Here is a 21,617-nt window from a genome sequence, read left to right as displayed (position 1 = left end):
CAGGACGCCCCAACGTTTATATCATTTGAATCCATATCAACGAAATTTTTACGCCGGTTGTCACCTACCACAACTCTCCTCCTTTATCCGGGCTTGGAACCGGCTAAGCGCAAACTACTTAGATGAAGTTTATTTTTTTTATTAAAATATTACATATAAATTTTTAAATCTCATAAATTTAATTATTAACTCCTCTTTTTAATAAATATAAAAATAAATTATTCACTTCAATTTAGTAGGTCTTCTTCTTCACATAAAAATATTGATTATATTGAATTAATTTTGTCCTGTTAAATTTTTAGATATGTAAATTTCTTATTTATTGATTCTGAAAATTTTTTTTCTAAATCCATCACGGGTAATCTCTTAAAATTATATTATTTTTATAATTAAACTTTTGTCATACTATAATGTTTTTAAAACACATTATTAAAATTAGATTTGTTATTTAATATGTTTTTAATTATTTCTTAATCATTTTATTAAAAAAAAAGGAAAAAACTAAAAAAAAAGTGATGGTCCAGTTAGCACAGCCCATCTAGCCATGCACAGACCCGGGTGGCACCGACTTGTTATCCTTCCACTGCCAGGAGCAAGAGGTGATCGCTGCTCTGTGAAGCCAGCCTCACGCATTACCCTCTGCTCTAAGAACCAGGAGACCCAAGCCTTCGCCTGAGACCCATAGTTCAACTCCCAGCTTGGAGCGGGCGAGCCAGAAATTAGCCAGACCGAATCCAGCTATTTGGGCTAGAGCGACGTTCCTTCACCTTGATGCTCCCGCTTGGGTTACAAGCCCACGCAACTGAGCTCAGCGATTTCCATGTGTCCGCATTGAATTTATAAATAATTAATAATTCCCAACTCTGCCCAATGTGGGATTGATTTCACCCTGTTATACTGAGCAGCGTGGAACATGTTTTTGCTGTACCGTTTCAGTAGTCGTTGCATCGTAACCCTCCAGGAAAACATTAATCGCGCTTTAAAAATATTATTTTTTTAATATATTAATTAAAAAATAATTTTAATTATAAAAATAATAAAATAATTTTCAAAAATTTTTTTAATAATATTTAAAATAATATTTTTATTAAAAAAATAAATTTAACTTTTAAAACTCAATACCAAGACATTGAAGAGCTGCTGCTTTTAACGGCCATAAGAAATCACATTTCTGCTTTAAAGTGGATTTTTGAGCTAGGTTTCACTAGTCTTAGTCCCAATTCTCAGAAATTCATCACAAATATATTGATTCGAGATTACAATTTTGCCATAATTATTTGAAAATATTTTATTTTAAATTTTTTAGGTCTCCCAAATATTTTTTATCAATGATTTAATAAAAATAGTTTTGAATTTTGATTTATAAACTTTTCAATTATTGTGGAGAAATTCAAATTTTTATGATGAAACTGATTTTATGAGTAAATTTTAATTTTTATGATGCATTTTCAAAGTTTCATTTTGTGTTATTTTGCTAAATTTTGTTGATGTCTCTTATTAGCTGTGAACAAACAATGACTCATGTTGCTATAGGTTTCAGTGGATGAGTTTGCTGGAGGTTTCAGATTTGCATAATCATCGAGAGAGAGATGAAAGCAAGAATAAGAAAAAGACAGAATGTGAAAATACAAACAAAAGGGAAGAAAACCAAACCTAGAGAGACCCTAGGAGATAAGCAACCAAAGGGACTAGAGTCCCTAATAGTGCCGCTTACTGGACCTCACATATGTCAGAGCCAGATCAGAAATTGGGAAGGAAGAAATCCTGGAGCTTCACAACAACAAGGCAACCTACATGCATTCCACAAACCCCTAAAATTATCTTTCAACCTATCTAGCCACTGGATCTTAGAGCCAACAAAACGCACTCATTGTCGGCAGCTTCTAGAGGGGATGGGGTAAAGCACACCGCCTCTCAATAATAGTCCTCCAAGAAGTTGGTAGCCACCCAACAATGGCGACTAACTCGGCTACAATAACACCAACATAGCTACTACACAGATTTTCAAAGTTTTCTTCGCTTTTTTTCTCTCAAATCTGCAAAACACCACAACCCAAAATACTATATACTCCAAACCCAAGTGGGAGAGGGCTCTCTTGCGATTAGGCTTGAAAACCAAGTATCAGGGCAGGGGAAGCTAACAGATCCTTAAGAAAGTGAAATTAAGACTCATTTGCATATCAAGGCCAGCTTTATAGATGTTGAAAGTTAATAGGTCAATTATAAAGTAACATGTGCAACTCAATATTGAATAAAATGGCATCAGATAAAAAAAAAAACTATTATTGTTATAATTAAAATTTTCCTTATACTAAATTTTTATTTTTTTAATCTCTTAACCAATTCAATAATTAGATTTGTTATTTAATTTCATTTGTTTTAATCTTTTATGTTTTTAATTTCCCAAAAATGAAAATTTTATATTTTATTTCAAAAAAAGTTAAAATGTGAAAAAAGTGATGGTCCAGCTGGACCAGCCCATATGACCATGTGGCACCGGCTTGTCATCCTTCCACTGCTAAGAGCGGGAGGTAGTCGCTGCTCTGTAAAGCCAGCCTCACGCATTTCCCTCTGCTCTAAGAACCATTCGCCTGGGACCCATGGTTCGACTCCCAGCTTGGAGCGGACAAGCCAGAATATGGCCAGTCCAAATCCAGCCACCTGGACAAGATCAACGTTCCATCACATTAATGTCCCCGCTTGGGTTACAGGCCCACGCTGCAGGGCCCGACGGCCTCCGTGCGTCCGCATCGAATCTATTAACAATTGATAATTATCAATTCCGCCCGATGTGGGATTGATTTGACGCTCCTTAAGCAGCTTGGAACTTGTCCTTCTTGTACAATTTCAGTGCCCATTTTAGGGAAAGCAATTCCATTCACAAACCTCTGTGAAACATCAAAATGTAGAAGAGTTGCTTTTGATATCCATAAGCAAAAAGTAAATCTGTTTTAAGGTGGAATTTTTAGCTAGTTTTCGCTCGTCTTTTGTCACAATTCTGTGTACTTCATCGCAAATATATAAGACTCGAAATTACTATTTTGCCAAAATTATATGAAAATATATCATTTTAAAATTTCTTATGCCTCCCAAATACCTTTTTTAAAATAATATATTATTTTGGCAAGTTAAAAAAAAAAGTACACCACCCAATATATTTAAACGCATAAACAACTAAATTAATTTAAAAAGCATGAAATAAATTTAAAAAAAAAACAATAATTTATGTTTTAAAGATTAACAAAACTTATAATTTAGTCTATATATTTTTTTAAATTAAGCAATTACGATGTTAAAATTTTACAAAACCTATAATTTAATACTGCCATTAAAATTTCGATAAGTTATTATTAATTTTAGCAAAAAAACTAAAATTTTTTTACTTTTAATTTTAATCTAAAAATAATTTAGTCTTTAAAATTATATTTTCTTAATAATTTAGTCCCTAAAATTTTATTTTATTAACAATTCAGTCCTGTATTTTTAAAATGTAAATCCCATTAAATTAAAAGGTTTTAAATATAAATTATTACAATATGAATTAATTACTTTAAGGTATTTAAAAATTTTGATTAATTATAAAATATTCATATATTTTATAAATTGATCTTTAATATTATAACTATTTATAAATAAGCCCTTATAATTTTATAAAATTCTATTTATGTCATTATTATTTTAATAACATATAAATAATTATATGTATTTATCAATTTCTAATATTTTCATTTATTATATTATATTGTTATATATCAAAAAAGAAAAAAATATAAATATGTACAATTTGTTATTAAAATAAAATTTTAAGATTTTCGGATTGAAAATAGAATTGAAAGCATTTTGATAAAAGATATATTTATTATAAATTCAAAATAATTGGGAATCTTACATGTATTTATTATAAATTTTGAAAAAAATCAAGAATTAGTATAAATATTAAAAATTTTAAAAACTCTCAATTAAAATACGCGCATGCTTGTTGAATATGTATAAAAAAAGATAAATTCTTGATATTACGGCTATATTTATACGCAAATATAAATAAAGCCATAACTTAATTACTAATTTTATTTATTTATAAATTTAAAATAATTGGGAATCTTACAATAATTATTCAAATATTTACAAAATCCTATTAAATGAAATGAGATTCCTTAGAATATATAGATGTAAATAAAATAAATCTTTTTTCCTAAGAATAATGTATTTTTCTTTTTTTTATTATCTTTTTCTTATTTTTATTATTGTAAAAATTTAAAATATAATAATTTAAAATTAATATTAAGTTAAACATATCTTTTCACATAAATATATAAAAAAATATAAATAAATTTTTTTATAACTTTGTAGTTAAAATCAACAATTTAATTAAGTTTGACTAATAAATTAAAAATAAAAAATATATTCACAAAGATGATGATATTAATAAATTAAAATTAATCTCATTTAAACAGAAGATGATGATATTAATAAATTAAAATTAATCTCATTTAAACAAAATCAACCTAGGCAAATTAAAATATCATATAATTAAATGTAAAATATATATTTTTTTATATAAAATTGATACTAATCATTCTAAATATTATAGGATGTATCAATATTAAATATAAAAAACAGATAAATCAATTTATTTTAACCTATATAAATATAATTAAATTTGTAAGAATATTAATTTTATTTTATATCAGCAATAATAATAAAATTATAGTGATCACATTTACGTAAAAATGATGTTTGTGACATACAAAATATCAAAAAATTTACATACTTATGAATAGATTTACCCATTAGAAAAGAAAAAAATAAAAATATAGTAAATAAAGAAAAAAAATCTTATTATAAGTAAAAAAGTTAATTAAACTTGAGTCTTACTGTATGAAAAAAGAAAGTATGTATAAATGTAAAAGCCATCGATTACTAGTATTTACAAAAATAGCAATAAATTTATAATAAATAAAATATTTATCATTGAATAGATTAGAACTTTATATATATTGATATAAATGTAAATTTTTATTTACTTAAATAGTTAATTTTTAATAATAATTTATAATTATGTTAATTAAATAATAATATTTTAATAAAAATCTAATTTAATATTATAAGTTTATAAATATTTAAAATAATTAAAAAAAATAAATTAATATAAATAAGATTAATTTAATTATAATAAACTAAATAATTTTTAATAAATTAATAATATTTATAATAGGATTAATAATATGAAATTACAATAGTATTTTTAGTTTTAGTACAACTACTATTAATAATATTATGATTTTTAATTTATATTAATTGTAGTAATATTAAAAATTAAAATTATTTATAAATTTATTGACAGATAAATCGTTACTAAAAATTATTAGTGACGAATTTATATTAAATAATTTAAAACATTAGCCATAGCTAACTTATCGTTATAAAATTATTAACGACGTATTTATATAAAAATAACCATTGAAAGCATTGGCAATGGACGCTAATAAATTTTAGTTATTGCTTTTTTTTTTCTTAGAGTATTGGCGATACATTTTCGTTATTAAATTTATAAAAATAAATTATTATTTATCAAAAAATTATTTCTATGTAATAAATTAAAAAATACTAATTATATATAATTCTTCTTAAAAAATTATTTTTATTATTATTTATTTTTCTTTTAATTATATATATATATATCTCATGCAAAATATATTTTATACTTATAAACTTAAAATATAATTTTTGTAGGAAAAAACTTTTTCTTTCCATTTTTAAAGATTTTATATTTCAATTACGTTTTTAACTTTTCTAATATCATAAATAATATAAAGAGAGTCCTGCTCATTTTAAAATTAATTTTAATTTTTATTAACCAATTAAAGTTAGTTGATTATTATTATAATTAATTTTAAATTATATAGCTAATTAAATTCATTATTCATTATTACACTAAATTATTATAGGTATTTTTAGAAATCCAAATATTTTTCCCCTCCTTCATACATTTATAATTTATATAGATTTTAGATTCTACTTTATAAATTAGTTGTATTTTTTATTTTTTTCATTTATTAATTTATTATATTAGTTAATTATTTTGTATAAAATTTTATATTTAATTAAAATTAAATATAAATATGACTAAAAATTTTAAATTTGTACGAACTCAAAATTTTAAATTTTAAATTTATATAAATATTAAAATTAATTTAAATAATAAAAACATAGTTATGATTAATTTGAAAAATGAATTACATTTTTGGTAAAACTAATGTTTCCCTCTCTCACATTTATATATAAATAAAATATGCCAAGTTTTCCCTAAAAGTTGTGGCTTGTTAATTATTAATTGTTTTTCTTTTAAAATTATTATATTAATATTTTAATTTGTCTTTAATTAACTGTGTTAATTTATGATTATAAAAAAAATAATAAATTACATTTGGTGGCCATTGATTTGTAGCTTTAATAAGCTATGATCATTGAATGACCAAACTTTAAATACCAAAATTAATGGTGTAACCTTTTTTTTTAATTAAAATTGCTAATATTTGTATTAAAATTATTTTTAATTTTTCTTTACCATCTTACCTATAAATAGTAAGCATTTTGTGACATTTGAAAATTACCGGACTTTATTTTATCATCTAATACTTTCAAATTATTATTTAATTTGCTATTTTTTTATTATTTCTATTAAGTTTTATTGGTATTTTCCCTCAAAATTTGTTTACATTTCTGTTATTCCTGGATCTTTATAACATTAGAAGTAGACTGTTGATTCCAAAAACCAAAATATCAAATAGCACTATTTATCAGTAACAAAATACAATACATACATTGGTAAAATTTAGATAAAAAAAAAATTAGATGCACCTCACAGTGTACTGATTATGCACAAATAATTTAATTTTAGCTGTTATTAATATCAAAATAACCACCTAAAATTATATTATTGTTATAATTAAATTCATAATAATATTAATGCTTCATTATAAAATTTTAATCTCTTAATAAATCATTATTTTGACAGACTCAAGTTTGAAAAACATTAAATTTGATATTTATTTTTTATTTCTAAAAAAGAAAACTTATGTTTTTAATTAATTTATTTGAAATTCTTAAAAAAAAATGATGGTCCAGTTGGCACAGCCCATCTAGCCATGTGGACCCGAGTGACGCCGGCTTGTTGTCCTTCCACTGCCAGGAGCGAGAGGTAATCGCTGCTCTGTGAAACCAGCCTCACGCGTTACCCTCTGCTCTAAGAGCCAGGAGACCCAAACCTTCGCCGGGGACCCATGGTTCAACTCCCAGCTTGGAACGGGCGAGCCAGAATTTAGTCAGATCGGATCCGACCATCTGGGCTAAAGCAACGTCCATCACCTTTATGCCCCCGCTTGGGTGACAAGCCCGCGCTCCCGGGCTCGGCGATGTCAGTATGTCTGCATCAAATCTATAAACAATTGATAATACACTACTCTGCCCGATGTGGGATTGATTTGACCCTCTTTATAGCAAGCAACTAAACAGCTCGCAACGTGTCCTTCCTGCACCGTTTCAGTGCCCATTTTAGAGAAAAGCGATTGCATTCATAAGCCTTTGGGAAACATCAATACGTGGAAGAGTTGCTTTCAATAAACATAAGCAAAAATATTTCTGTTTTAAGGTGGAATTTTGAGCTAGTTTTCATTCGTCTTTTCTCACAATTCTGTGTACTTCATCACAAATGTATAAGACTTGAAATTACTATTTTGGTGAAAATATATCATTTTAAAATTTTTGTCTCCCATATATATTTTTTAAAATAATATATTATTTTAGCAAGTAATAAAAAATACATATACAGCCCGATGCATTTAAATTGCATGTTTCCTAGTGATTAAAGATGTATTTATTATAAATTTTGATAAAAAAAAAATCAAGAATTTGTATAAATATTAGAAATTTTAGAACTCAATTAAAATACGTGCATGCTTATTGAATATGTATAAAAAAGGATAAAATTTTGATATTACGCCTATATTTATAGGTAAATAAAAATAAAGCCATAACTTAATTACTAATTTTATTTGTTTATAAATTTAAAATAATTGAGAATCTTATAATAATTATTCAAATATCTACAAAATCCTATTAAATTAAGTAGGATTCCTAAAAGTATAATGGATGTAAATAAATCTTTTGGGTTAATTATCAAAAAATTCTTAAAGTTTATCAATTTTTATAATTAAATTTTAAAATTTACATAATTATCAATTAAACCCTCACGTATGATTGATGTCTCAAATTGACCCAATCGTCGATAAATCGATAATATACTTAATAGAAATTCGACGTCAACTGCCATATCATCACTGAAAAAGTCACATCATAAATCTCAAATTAGGTTTAATTATCAAAAAAATATGAAGTTTGCCATTTTTTGCAATGAAACCCTAAAGTTTATATAATTTTTAATTAAACTCTCATGTTTGATTAATGTCTCAAATTGACTCGACAGTAAATAAACCATTAGTATGTGGTGCTTGACAGATAATTGTGATAGCTTTTGTTTTAACTGTTTTGATTGGAAGCTATAATTTATAAGTTTGTGAATAGTTGACATTAATGAGTAATTAATTTGGAAGAATGATTTTTTTTTTTTTCAGTTGTTTAATCCACCCTGCAATGGCTGGGAGAATGAGCTACTTACACATTTACTTCGCCAAAAAAATGCTCTTAAGAAAAAAAGTTACAGAGTTGTATGAAATTTATAATAAAATCACTGAAAAATAGATGCAGCTCATTAAAAAATATAATTAAAGTAATAAATTAATTAATAATATGCAAAGCAAAGTATAAGTGTTGACAAAGACAAAAAAAATAAAAATAAATAACAGATGAAATAAGTTATTTGAAGAAATAGTTGACTGTACAGATAAGGAAGAATTTGATTTTATTTTATTTTGATTTGTTTCTAATATTGTATTATGTTGTTATGCATATGTATAGTAACAGTGAATAATTTTTGTTAATGTTGACTTGAATGCGTATGTTGATTACAATAGAATAGGGTAATTGTATCTGCAGAATAAAATTTGGCTTATATTTTATAGTTTGTTGAAATATACTAATAATTTATTTACGGTCGGTTTAATTTGAAATATCAATAAAACGTGAGATTTTAATTGATAATTATGTAAACTTCATAGTTTAATTATAAAATTTAGTAAAGTTCATGGTTTTTTTGGTAATTATTATAAATTTAAGGTTTCTGATGTAGCTTTTTTAATGATAATATAGCAGCTGACATGAAATTCCATTAAGTATACTGATAGCTTTTTTACGGTTTAGTCAATTTGAGATATCAATTAAATGTAATAGTTTAATTGGTAATTATGTAAATTTCGAGATTTAATTGCAAAATTGTCAAACTTCAGAGTTTTTTTTGACAATTAACCCAAATCTTTTCCTAAGAGTAATGCATTTTTCTTTTTTCTTTTTTATTTTTTCCTTTCCCGTATCTTCCTATCATTTTTTATTATTATAAAAATTTAAAATACAATAATAGAAAATTAATATTGAGATGGGCATATTTTTCTCATAAATATTTAAAAAATATAATTATTTTTTTTTATAATTTTATGGTCAAAATCGATAACCTAATTAAGATTTCCTAATAAATTAAAAATAAAAAATATTTTCATGGAGATGAAGACATTAACAAATTATAATTAATTTACGTTTAAACTAAATTGACCTAAAAAAAATTAAAATCTCATATAATTACACGTAAAATACATTTTTTTTATATAAAAATGATATTAATCATCTCAAATATTATAAGATGCATCAATATTATATATAAAAAAATAAGAAATTCAATTTATTTTAATGTATATAAATATCATTAAATTTTCAATAATATTAATTTTATTTGATATTATTAATAATAACAAAATTTTAGTGATCAAATTTACGTGCAACTACTCTCTTGATACTAGTGACAAACAAAAATTTTAAAAATTTATAGACTTATAAATAAATTTTGTCCGTAAAAAAAATGACACAAAAATATAATGAAGAAAAAAAAATCACATTATAAGTTAAAAAATTAATTAAACTTGAATATTATTGCATGAAAATAGCGTGCGTAAATTTAAAAGCTATCCATTATTAATATTTAAAAAAATAGCTACAAATTTATGATAAATAAAAATATTTGTCATTGAATATGATTAAAATATTATATATTGATATAAATGTAAACTTTAATTTATTTAAATATTTAATTTTTAATAATAATTTTATAATTATGTTAATTAAATAGTAATTTTCCAATAAAAATATTATAATTTAATATTATAAGTTTAAAAATATTTAGAATAATAAAAAAATGTATTACCTTAAATGAGATTTGTTTAATTGTAATAAACTAAAAAATTTTTAATGAATTAATAATATTTATTATAGAATTAAGAATATAGAATTATAACTTTAGTATAAGTATAATTACAATTAGAATAATATTAAAATTTTAATTTATATTAATTATAGTAATATTAGAAATTATAATTATTTATAAATTTAGTGACAGATAAGTAATCATTAAAAATTATTAGTGACAAATATATATTAAATAACTTAAAATATTTGCAATGAATAATTTATCATTATAAATTATTTACAATAAATTTACATAAAATAACTACTAAAAAAATTAGCAATGAGAACATCGTCTCTAAATGCTTGATGTGGCTTCTCATTTTTTAGAGTAATAACGACATTAGCTATCGCTAAAAGTATTTAGCGACGTATTTTCTCATTAAATTTGTAAAAATAAATTATTATTTATTAAAAAATTATTCTTATATGATAAATTTAAAAAAATATTAATTATATATAATTCTTCTTAAACAAAACTATTTTTATTATTATTTCTTTTTTTGTAATTCTATAGTATTTTTATTTTATTTAATATACATACATTTTCAAAATATATTATATACTTATAAGCTTCAAATATAATTTTAGTAGGAAAATAACTTTTTTTTTCTTTTTTAACGATTTTATAGTTTAAATAGGTTTTTAAATTTTCATATCATAAATAATATAAATAGAATCCCACTCATTTTAAAATTAATTTTCATTAATCAATTAAATTTAATAATTTATTATTATAATCAATTTTAAATTATATAACTAATTAAATTTATTCTTCATTATTATAGCACTGGATTACTATAGGTATTTTTAAAAATCCTAATATTTTCCCTTATTTCATATATTTATATATTATATATATTATAAATTTTTTTTTTATTTTTCACTTATTAATTTCTTATATTAATTAATTACTTCTTATAAAATTTTATATTTAATAAAGATTAAGTATAAGCATGAGTGAAAATTTTAAATTTATATAAACTATAAAATTAAAAATTTTAAATTTATACAAATATTAAAATTAATTTAAATAATAAAAATATAATTATAATTAATTTAAAAAATAAAACATTTTTGGCAATCAAATATTTCCTCCCTCCCACATTTTTATATAGTATAAATAAAGCAGGGTAAATTTTATTTTTAAGTAGAGCATAACTTACTAATTATAATTTTTTTTCTTTTAATATTATTATATTAATGTTTTAATTTGTCTTTAACTAATTATGTTAACTTGCGATTTTAAAAATAAAACAAATTATATATAGCAGCCATTAATTTGTAACTCTTATAATCGATGGCCATTGAATGACCAAACTTTGAATATCAAAATTAATGGCGTAACTTTTTTTTTTAATTAAAATTATTTAATGAATGAATTAAATTTATTTCTATTTTTTTTTTACTATTTTGCCTATAAATAGTAAGTATTTTGTGCCATTTGAGAATTACCAAACTTTTTTTTCATCATCGAATGCTTTCATATTTTTCTTTGATTTGCTATTTTTTTTTAATTTTTAATCAAATTTTTATTGGTATTATTTGTCAAATTTATTTATATTTTTTTATTGATTATTGATTTCTTGGAATATTAGAAATAGACTATTGAATTTAAAAATCAAAAGATTAAATAGCATTAACTATATCTATAAAAAAAAATAGTCAAAAGGCAAATGTAATTATTTGTAATGGCAAAAAAATAATAAATGTATACGAAATCTTCCAATATTAATTTTGCATATGTCTTCTATTATTCTCATTTTTTTATTTCTTTATTATTTATTTATTGATAATCATAATGACATTTTTATATTTTTTTATTTTTTTATTTTTATAAGTAATGATATATGTTAACTAATTTTGTTTAACAAAACTAATTTATTTTTCATAGAAAATGATTAAAAATATAATTTTATTGAAAATCTAATTAAATTGGACATATAAAAATTAAAAATAAAATATTAAAGTGAGTGTATTATAATTATATGATATAAATTTTAATAACCAAATTATATAAAAAATTATTAGAAATAATTTTAAGAAAAAATAAAATATTTAATTTAAATTAGATATAAAAAATTATTAGCCAATGTATATATAATCAAGATTGTGAGGAATAAAAAGTGAAATCAAAATTTTGAAAAAAAAATAAAATTAAGACTCCATCTATTTAGAAAAAAATAAATTATATATAAAAAAAACTTTATTGAGAATATTTTTTATAATATTTTTTATTTAATTTGTAATTTTATATTGCTGATATGTATTTATATATATTTTTTATATTTTATTAATTTTTTTTTTTTGAAAGAGATCTATTAAAACGTGAAAATAAAGGTGATGGTCCACAGTGACACACCCATTTGGCCGCGTGTACATTTAATTTCCAATATTGTTCAGACCAAATCCGACCATTTTGGCTAAACGTCCCATCACCGCATAGCGCCCACTTGAGTTACATGCTTACGTTACAGAGCTCGGCGATCTGCAGCACTCTGTTTGTATGTGAGGAAAAGAGTGAGAAAAGATGGAAATAAATAAGAGAAAATAAATTGTGATTAATATTTTTTTAATTAAAAATAAAAAAAAGGGAATGGGGAAAAATAATTTTTAATTTTTTTATTATAATTTATTTAATTTAAAGAAAAAATAATAAAAGTGTAGAGTTATATATTAAAATTATAATATTATTTTTTTAAAGATTTTTTTAAATATATGAAATAAAGTTATAAATTTATTATATTTTTATTTAAATAAATGTAAAGAAATAATAAAAAAATATTTTTTATTTTTTATTCTATTTTTTTCCTTAAAAAATTTTCCTAACGAAGAGTAAGGGTCTGCATGGAATCTATAAAAAATTGATAATTCTCGATTCTGCCCGATGTGGGAATTGCTTTTTGTTAATGGCCATAAGAAAAAAAATAGCCATATTTTTAAGGGTGTGCAAATGGTTGATTCGGTTTTGAATCGAATCAAATTGAAAAAAATTAAAAATTAAAAATTTTAAAAATTAAACTAATTCGATTAATAAGAGAAAATTGAATCGAACTAAATCGATAAATATCAATTTGATTTGATTTTAAATTGATTAAATTAAATTTTATAAAATTTCATATTTTCAACATTAAATTTAAATAATAAAAATATAAAAATAAAAAAAAATTAAAAATCAAAACTTAAAAATCTTTGGATTCGATTCGACTTTCTTTGATTTTTCTTTATATATATATATTAATAATTTCAGTTCGATTTAATTTTTTTTTAATTTTTTTAAAATAATTGAATCAAATTGATTAATTAAAATTATTAAAAATTATAAATTAAACTAATTAAATTTTAAAATCGAACTAATTAAATCAAATTAATTCAATCCAATTCAATTTTTCAATTTAAACCGTATTATACTCCCTGCCTGTTTTAAGGTGGATTTTTGACCTAGTCTTCGCTCTGTCTTTTCTCACAATTCTGCGTACTTCATCCCAAACATATAAGACTCGAAATTACTATTTTGCCTAAAGCAGTGAAAATATATCATTTAAAAATTTTTTGCTTCCAAATATCTTTTTAAAAATAATATATTATTTTGACATGTGATGTTACTCTGAATTTTATGGATATTGAATTTAATTTAATTGAAGATTTTCTAATAATCAAAGAATAAGAATAAGTAAAGATGGATGATGATAATCACTCTGACATTTAAATCAGTGAATAAATTATAAATTAAATATTTAATCAATTATCACTGGTCTCATTTATTCTTTAATTTTTAGAAGATTATCAATTCAGCCAAATTCAATATCTAAAAAATTCACAGCAACATTAGCAAGTAAAATAATACATATACCACCCAATATATTTAAATTGCACAAACAACCAATTAATTTGATAAACATGGAATAAATAAAAAAAAAGATAAATTTAAAATTTAGTTTCTCAAATTTAATGAAACTTATAATTTAATTTTTATATTTTTAAAATTAAATAATTTAATTTTTAAAATTTTACAAAATCTATAATTTAGCATTATCATTATAATTTCATTAAGTTACCATTAATTTTAACAAAAAAGACCAAAATGCTCTTACCTAAATTTTTAATCTAAAAATAATTTAATCTTTAGACTCTGAGATTTTATTTTATTAATAATTTAGATAATGTATTTTTAAAATATGAATCCTACTAAATTAAAAATTTTTAAATTTAAATTATTAAAATATAAATTAATTACTTTAAGTTCTTTAAAAATTTTAATTAATTATAAAATCATTTATTTATTTTACAAACTGGCCCTAAAATACTATATCTATTTATAAATAAGCTTTTATAATTTTGTAAAATTTTATTTATGATATTATTATTTTAATAATATATATATATATATATATATATATATATATATATATATATATATATATATATATATATATATATATATATATATATATATCAATTTATAGCATTTTCATATATTATATTATTATAAAAAAAGAAAAAAATGAATATAAACAAATTGTTATTAAAATAAAAATTTAATGACTAAATTATTTTTAGATTGAAAATAGAATTAAAATTATTTTATTAGTTTTACTAAATTTAATGAGATCTCAATTCTAATAGTAGAAATTAACTTATAAGATTATTAAAATATCAATAATTAAATTACTTAGTTTTAAAATTATATGAACTAATTTATAAATTTAACCAAATATCACAGCATAAATAATAAAATAAAATCTAAAAAATTAAATTGTTTTCATATTGAAAACACAACTAAGGACATTTTAGACATTTTCACTGTGATAAAGCCATAACTTAATTATAAATTTTATTTATTTGCAAATTTAAAATATTTGGGAATCTTACAATAATTATTCAAATATTTACAAAATCCTATTAAATTAAATTAGATTCCTATGAATATAATGGATTAATAAATCTTTAAAATGTGGCGTTTAAATAATTTATATTTCATCGAAATTTGTAATTATTTTTTAAAATCTAAAATTACATTAAGAGTACAATTTCTCAAGAAAAAGCATAATTAATAATCAAATTCACTTAAAAATATCATATATTTTTTTTCTAATAATTGAGTCCATTTAAAAAAATCATATATTTTTATTTAAATTAATTTATTATATTTTTCTTAATAAATCATAAAGATAACTTGATTTCATATAAAATAAAATTAATATACTAAAAATATAAAATTTTTTAATATAATTTTAGAATTCATCTTACAAGATTTATATAAAATGATATATTTTTCATAAAGTAATTAATTATAACAATTTTATTAATTCAACCGAAAAATAAAGTTATTATATACATATATTTTATTTTTTAGTAATTTCACAAAAATATTAATATAGATGATACTAAATAAAGTATAATCATTTAAAATTTCACATTTAAAACATATAATTTTATTATAATTTTTAAAAAATTTAATATGTTATGAAAAATATTATATTTTTATAAAATGATATTCATTAATTACGAAAATATTACTTTTAGAGAAAAGAAACACATATAATAAACAAATAAGATACAACATTGGACATCTAAATTTATAATTTTAATTTAAATTATAAAACTTTATAAAATAATTTAAGATATTTGTAATATCTTAGTTATTTTAATATGTTCTATAAGTTTCCGACTATATTCATTTTGCTTGGTAAGATTCATAAGACCTTACTATAACAGGCATCATAAAAGTTTATTTTTCCTTAAATTAATAAATTTTTTTATAATTAATTATTTAAAAATTATTTTATAAAATAAATTGTTAAATTATTTATTTTTTTATAATAAAAATAATATCAAAGGAAATAATAATACAAATAATCACAGAGAGGTGAAGACGTTCAGAGGTAGAATCCAACAGATATGTTGCACGGAAGTAATCGTGCGTGGTCACGTGTCGAAATAGTGAGCAGTGTCTGAACTCTTGAAATGTATTAAATTTGATTTTGTGGTCTTCTGCAATCTGCACACTCGCGCCAGTAGAGAATGTGGTACTCGCTGCATTATAAAAATTGCCAATCAGAAATATTCTTCCAACAATAAAATTAATAAATTATTAGAAAAATTAAAAATAAAAATAAAATAAAATAAAATAAAATAAAACCATAGAAATAAACTAGGGGGACAAAGAGCGAGTAGAAAGTCATATTCATAATCGAGAAAGTAGTGTTAAGAAAAAGGAAAAACTCGTGTACAGTTTGTTCACGCTCCATCCGTCCCCTCTCGTTCTCTCTCTCTCTCTCATAAAACCCCAACCGCAAAACGCCTCTCAAAAACTCTTTTGTTCACCAAACCAGAGAGGACGAGTTTGCAGCTAAGAGAGAGATAGAGAGAAAGCGCCACCAAAATGAGCGGGTCCTTCTTGAGAAAATCCAGCATCCACCGGATGTTGCGTAGCCACATTATCACAGACGCCGGGCTTGACCCATCCATGACGGCGACGACAACAATTCATTCGATTATCAACCACCAGACAACGCAGTCGAGAGCTTCCTTTCGATTCCCTCAATTTTTCAGGAAATCTAGAGAGTTTAATGAGCTTTCTCCTCCCTTTTTCACCTCTCCTTCATCCTGTTCTTCTTCATCGTCTTACTCTTCATCGAATGCAGCGGCGTCGTTTGTTGGATGGTACTTGGCGATGGTGAAGTCTCGGCCTATTTTGACAAAGAGTGTCACATCCTCGCTTATTTATGTTGCTGCTGACTTTTCTTCTCAGGTAATTTAACAAAATGAATGTAACCAAACGCAGTACCTGGATTTTTGGGTTTTTGTTGTTTGAAATGAGGTTGATTTATTTATTTATTTATTTATTTATTTTTATTTTTTGATTTCTTAAATTAAGTGTGATCCTTTGAATTGTATATCATTTCGTTTTAGATTTTAGAAAAAGTCTCTTTTTTTTTTTTAATGTCAATTTTGAATTCAAGAAAGCTTGAGTTCCCCTTATGTTGTTGTTTTAAATCCTGTTGAATTTATAGGAAAAAGGGATCAATATATTGCCTTTTAAGTTTTGTCACAATGGAGTTCTGTTGATTGCTTATTAATGTAGCAGTGGCCTAGTGTTATCTTTTTGTACCCTATGGAGTTGGGGAGATTGTTAGGTACTGGCAATGGCATTGTGCTACAAAAAATAGTGTTCATTGCACTCACATACATGTGACACATTTTATTTATTATAGAAGGTGGATCTCACATTTATGTGAGTAATAGTTCTCTGATTGTATCTTACAATATGAATCCCTGCTGGTTGTGCTATATCTGACAAATGAGCGGAAAGGTTTACATTTTCGAAGATGGTTTGTATTAACTTGTAGCTTTAGTTTGAATATTATTGCATTGGGGCATTTGAATATTATTATGATTCTTACCATGTGGTGTTGAGAAAATGAAATGTTAGCCTTACTGAAACTGTAGCAAAGCAACAGATGGTGGCATTGGATTTAAATTTCATTCAGACCTTTTATGTTTTCTTCTATGGTGTTGCACTGTCGAAGAGCTTTTAATTTTATATTGTGGTCCGTTTGCTTTGCTATTCATAATCTAAGGGTTCACAGAAGTTTATTGGCACGAACTTGGAGCAAACCTTTAGGTTTCTAGATGGATTTATCTAGAGTTTTATCCCTCATTACTTATGCCTATCTTGAATTTTTCATCATGGCTACATTTAGTTGTTTATTCCAATTATTTGTTTATTCTCCTTGTGTATCTTAGTTCTATTGCCAGAGCTCTTTAGAATTTACATGACATCTCAGAAATGAAATAGGCATGGCCAAATGTTTTCAAGGTTAATCAGGTAGTAGCATTATAAAGTCCATGTTCTGTCACTGGATAGTTGGATAGCTCATGTGAGTCATGTCTGAATGGTAAAGTTCTAAAGTAGTCACATGCAGCGTGATGTGTTAGTGAAATACACATTCAGATCATCTTATGGTTGTGTACGAATTATTTATGGCGTCAATCTTTCTTCTGTACATTTTAGTTTGAATCATTTCCTTTGCTTCTTTGCTTTCTATGTAAAAACCATATGCGGTTGTGCCAGCCTGTTTGGTTACATTTATTAATTTCTGTACATTTGCACTGAAATTTAGGAGTAATCTTATTTCTGAAGTCATTTATGGGGATTTCATATAAAACTTCTCTGCAGACAATTGCACAGCCAGTTTCAGAACCTTATGATTTGGTGAGGACATTGCGAATGGCAGCATATGGTATGCTCGTTCTAGGACCAACGCTGCATTATTGGTTCAACTTTGTGTCAAAACAATTTCCAAAGCGAGATTTAATCACAACATTTAAGAAAATTATCATGGGGCAGACAATCTATGGACCTGCCATGACAGCTCTTTTCTTCTCCTTGAACGCATGCCTACAAGGTGAGCTTAAATTTTTAGTTGCTGATTTTTTTGAGTTTAGTTTTGGTTTCCATATTCTCATTGTATATGAAGTTTATTGGTAATTTGGAATAACCATTGAAGTGATTTTATTTATTTTTCATTCATTATTACTATCCACTATCTTCCTTCGAAGCAAATTAATTTCACCCTTGTTGCAAATATTTTTAATTGATTACCGGAAAATATGACACTTGAATAGTTTTTCCTTGTGTGAATGACCACTAAGCACACTAGCAAACTATTTACTGGTGTTAATGGAAGTGTTTTAATTTATGTGAATGATATTGTGATCAATAATAGGAGTACTTTTAATTTGATAGTAAAGTTACTTGAGAAAGTTAGAAGTCACCTTTTGACTTGTTTCATTCTTGAAGAAATGCAATGAATGAAGGTGTATTGCCATAATTCTTGGACTTATATTACTACTATTACTAGGACTCTTTAGGACTTGTACCAAGTGAGACTGTGAGACCATTGGTAGTCTCATGGTCATGGAGGAGATCATTAAGGCACCCTAACGGAAAAGCACCCTGTTTGAACTACAATACATGTGAGCTGAAGCACATTTTATGGTAAAAGTAACTTTCATACAATTTTGAACTTGATCATATTTAGTTTGAGAAAGTATGTCAACATATTTAGACTTGTCAATTCATGTCTAACCATTACTTATCTATTAAACTGGTTACATGAATTGACTTTTCTTCAACCAAATTTGTTTACCCTTCTGTTCTTACAAGCTAAGGCATAGTTATCCTCCACAGAATATTGCATCATCTTAATGTACGCTATTGTAAAAATTTTTCACTGTTAATTTTTATGTGTTATCATGATGGCCAAATTAGGTGAGAACAGTAATGAGATTATTGCCCGGTTAAAGCGGGATTTGTTGCCGACGATGATGAATGGTGTCATGTACTGGCCCATGTGTGATTTTATCACTTTCAAATTCATCCCTGTCCATTTACAGGTATGGTTAGATTCACTGCCCTGTATTGTTTTTCTTCTTCTTCTTCTTCAAGAATTTATTTTATATAATATTTTTACTCGATTTACCTTCTTATAATTATTTTTCTGACAGCCACTGGTTAGCAATTCATTTTCATATCTATGGACAATTTATATGACATATATGGCAAGTCTGGGGAAAGTGGGCGCTGACAGCTGATTAGCTCAATGCTTCTGGGTCTTACCTCCCAACTGCACGGCAATATACTGGTAGATGAAACAGTGAATCAAATTAAACCAAACTTTTGTTACGCCTTCTCCCAAAATGCTGTTATTTTGTCAATGGTGGGAAGCTCAGTTGAACTTGATAGTTACATCTTTCTTTAATATAGATGAGCAGCAACAGTCTCGTCGACTAGTGTAATTGAATGGATATTGCGTAAGGCAAATCGTAATAGTATTAGAGACATTTTTATTCATAAACTAAAAAGGTAAATTATAACTTAATGAAAACTGATTTGTTTTTTTAATAACAATTTGATTTTTAAATTAATATTCTATAAACAAATTGATTTTTACCATCTAAATTCCCCATTTTAGCAGCTTTTTCACTCAAAACAATTTAATTTTTAAAATTTTATTTTATTAACAAAATAGTTATTATATTTAAATTTTATATTTAAATAAATAATTATTTATAAAATGTTAAATGTTTTATATATTTATAATTATTTGAATATAAAATAATAAAAAAATAATTCATAACAAGTAATTTGTTTTACTAAATTATATATATATATTAAAAAAATTTATTAACATTTATTAATAAGTTTTGTTTTATATCATCTAATTTGACAATACATAATCTGGATAACTTATTTATAATTCACAAATATTCTCAAAAATTACTTTTTACATTAAAATTTCATTTAAATTAATTATTTAAAAAAACATTATTATCTATTTAATATTTTTATAAAATATAATATTATTTAAATATAAAATAAATGATTAGAGATTAAATTGTTTTAAATTAAAAAACAATTAATAGTAGAAACTAATTTGAAGACCAAATCATTACTCAAGATTGACCTATGAATTTTGTTATACCCTTGGACGCTTCATTATAATTTATACAAAACTAAATTGGCAACAGCTAACAAACGACAATGCTAAGATAAATTGAAAGTTATTAAATAGCTTGAAAATTGAATCCGACTCATCTGCATCGATCCAAGCCATTGGTTCTCTGATTTCTCAGCCTCCGACGAAAATCGAAGCCCATGGTTCACGATATCAGGATTTTAGTTCGACATGTTAGTAAAGATGCCAACAAATGTGCAGACTGCTGGTTCTTTCTTGTGTTTCCGAGTGACTGATCCTCCTGATCAGCTTGTTATTGTTGGGTAGAGATCGTAACCGTTTCTTCTCAGTTTTCTGTTGAATGAAAAATTTCAGTTCTAAAAATAAGTTATTAGTAACTTAAATTTCTGAATCCTATATACATCATCAGGATATCTGCCAAAACAAATGAAATCCAGATAATCAGTTTGATATCCAGAAAAGAATTAATTGGTAACAAACGAGAATGCAAAGATGATTGCAAATTATTTTAGTTTGACGTACACAGTTTTATCCTTACTTTGCACAGAGGTGATTTTTGTTGGCAATGTCAAATGCCAGACCTAATTTAAAAATGCCTAATGGTAAATAAAATTAAATTAAATTAAACTTTGCGAATTTTGTTGATTATAGTCTTTCTTTTTTTTATTTTTTTTTGTCAATTTTGACCTAATTTAAAACTTTTGTGTTACCAGGGCCATAATTAAT

General features: G+C 23.9%; 1 protein-coding gene across 1 annotated transcript; it reads left to right on the top strand.

Moving 5' to 3' along the window:
• The first annotated feature begins 16,747 nt into the window (after positions 1 to 16,747).
• LOC110650092 (uncharacterized) lies at positions 16,748 to 20,256 on the top strand. The gene is made up of 4 exons (XM_021804900.2): positions 16,748 to 17,161; positions 18,590 to 18,818; positions 19,685 to 19,809; positions 19,921 to 20,256. The coding sequence occupies exons 1-4, from the start codon at positions 16,793 to 16,795 to the stop codon at positions 20,005 to 20,007; spliced, it is 810 nt and encodes a 269-aa protein (XP_021660592.2). The 5' UTR covers positions 16,748 to 16,792; the 3' UTR covers positions 20,008 to 20,256.
• The last annotated feature ends 1,361 nt before the right edge of the window (positions 20,257 to 21,617 follow it).

The sequence above is a fragment of the Hevea brasiliensis genome, chromosome 14, assembly GCF_030052815.1.
Source record: "Hevea brasiliensis isolate MT/VB/25A 57/8 chromosome 14, ASM3005281v1, whole genome shotgun sequence".
NCBI classification, from domain to species: domain Eukaryota; kingdom Viridiplantae; phylum Streptophyta; class Magnoliopsida; order Malpighiales; family Euphorbiaceae; genus Hevea; species Hevea brasiliensis.
The sequence above is the reverse complement of the archived record's forward strand: the minus strand, read 5'-3'. Positions and strand labels throughout refer to the sequence as shown.

Excerpts from the sequence above, each read along its gene's own strand:
- LOC110650092 (XM_021804900.2), top strand. The coding sequence starts at position 16,793 with ATGAGCGGGTCCTTCTTGAGAAAATCCAGCATCCACCGGATGTTGCGT. Across the intron at positions 17,162-18,589 it reads CTGCTGACTTTTCTTCTCAG|ACAATTGCACAGCCAGTTTC; the intron begins GTAATTTAACAA and ends ACTTCTCTGCAG. Across the intron at positions 19,810-19,920 it reads TCATCCCTGTCCATTTACAG|CCACTGGTTAGCAATTCATT; the intron begins GTATGGTTAGAT and ends TTTTTCTGACAG.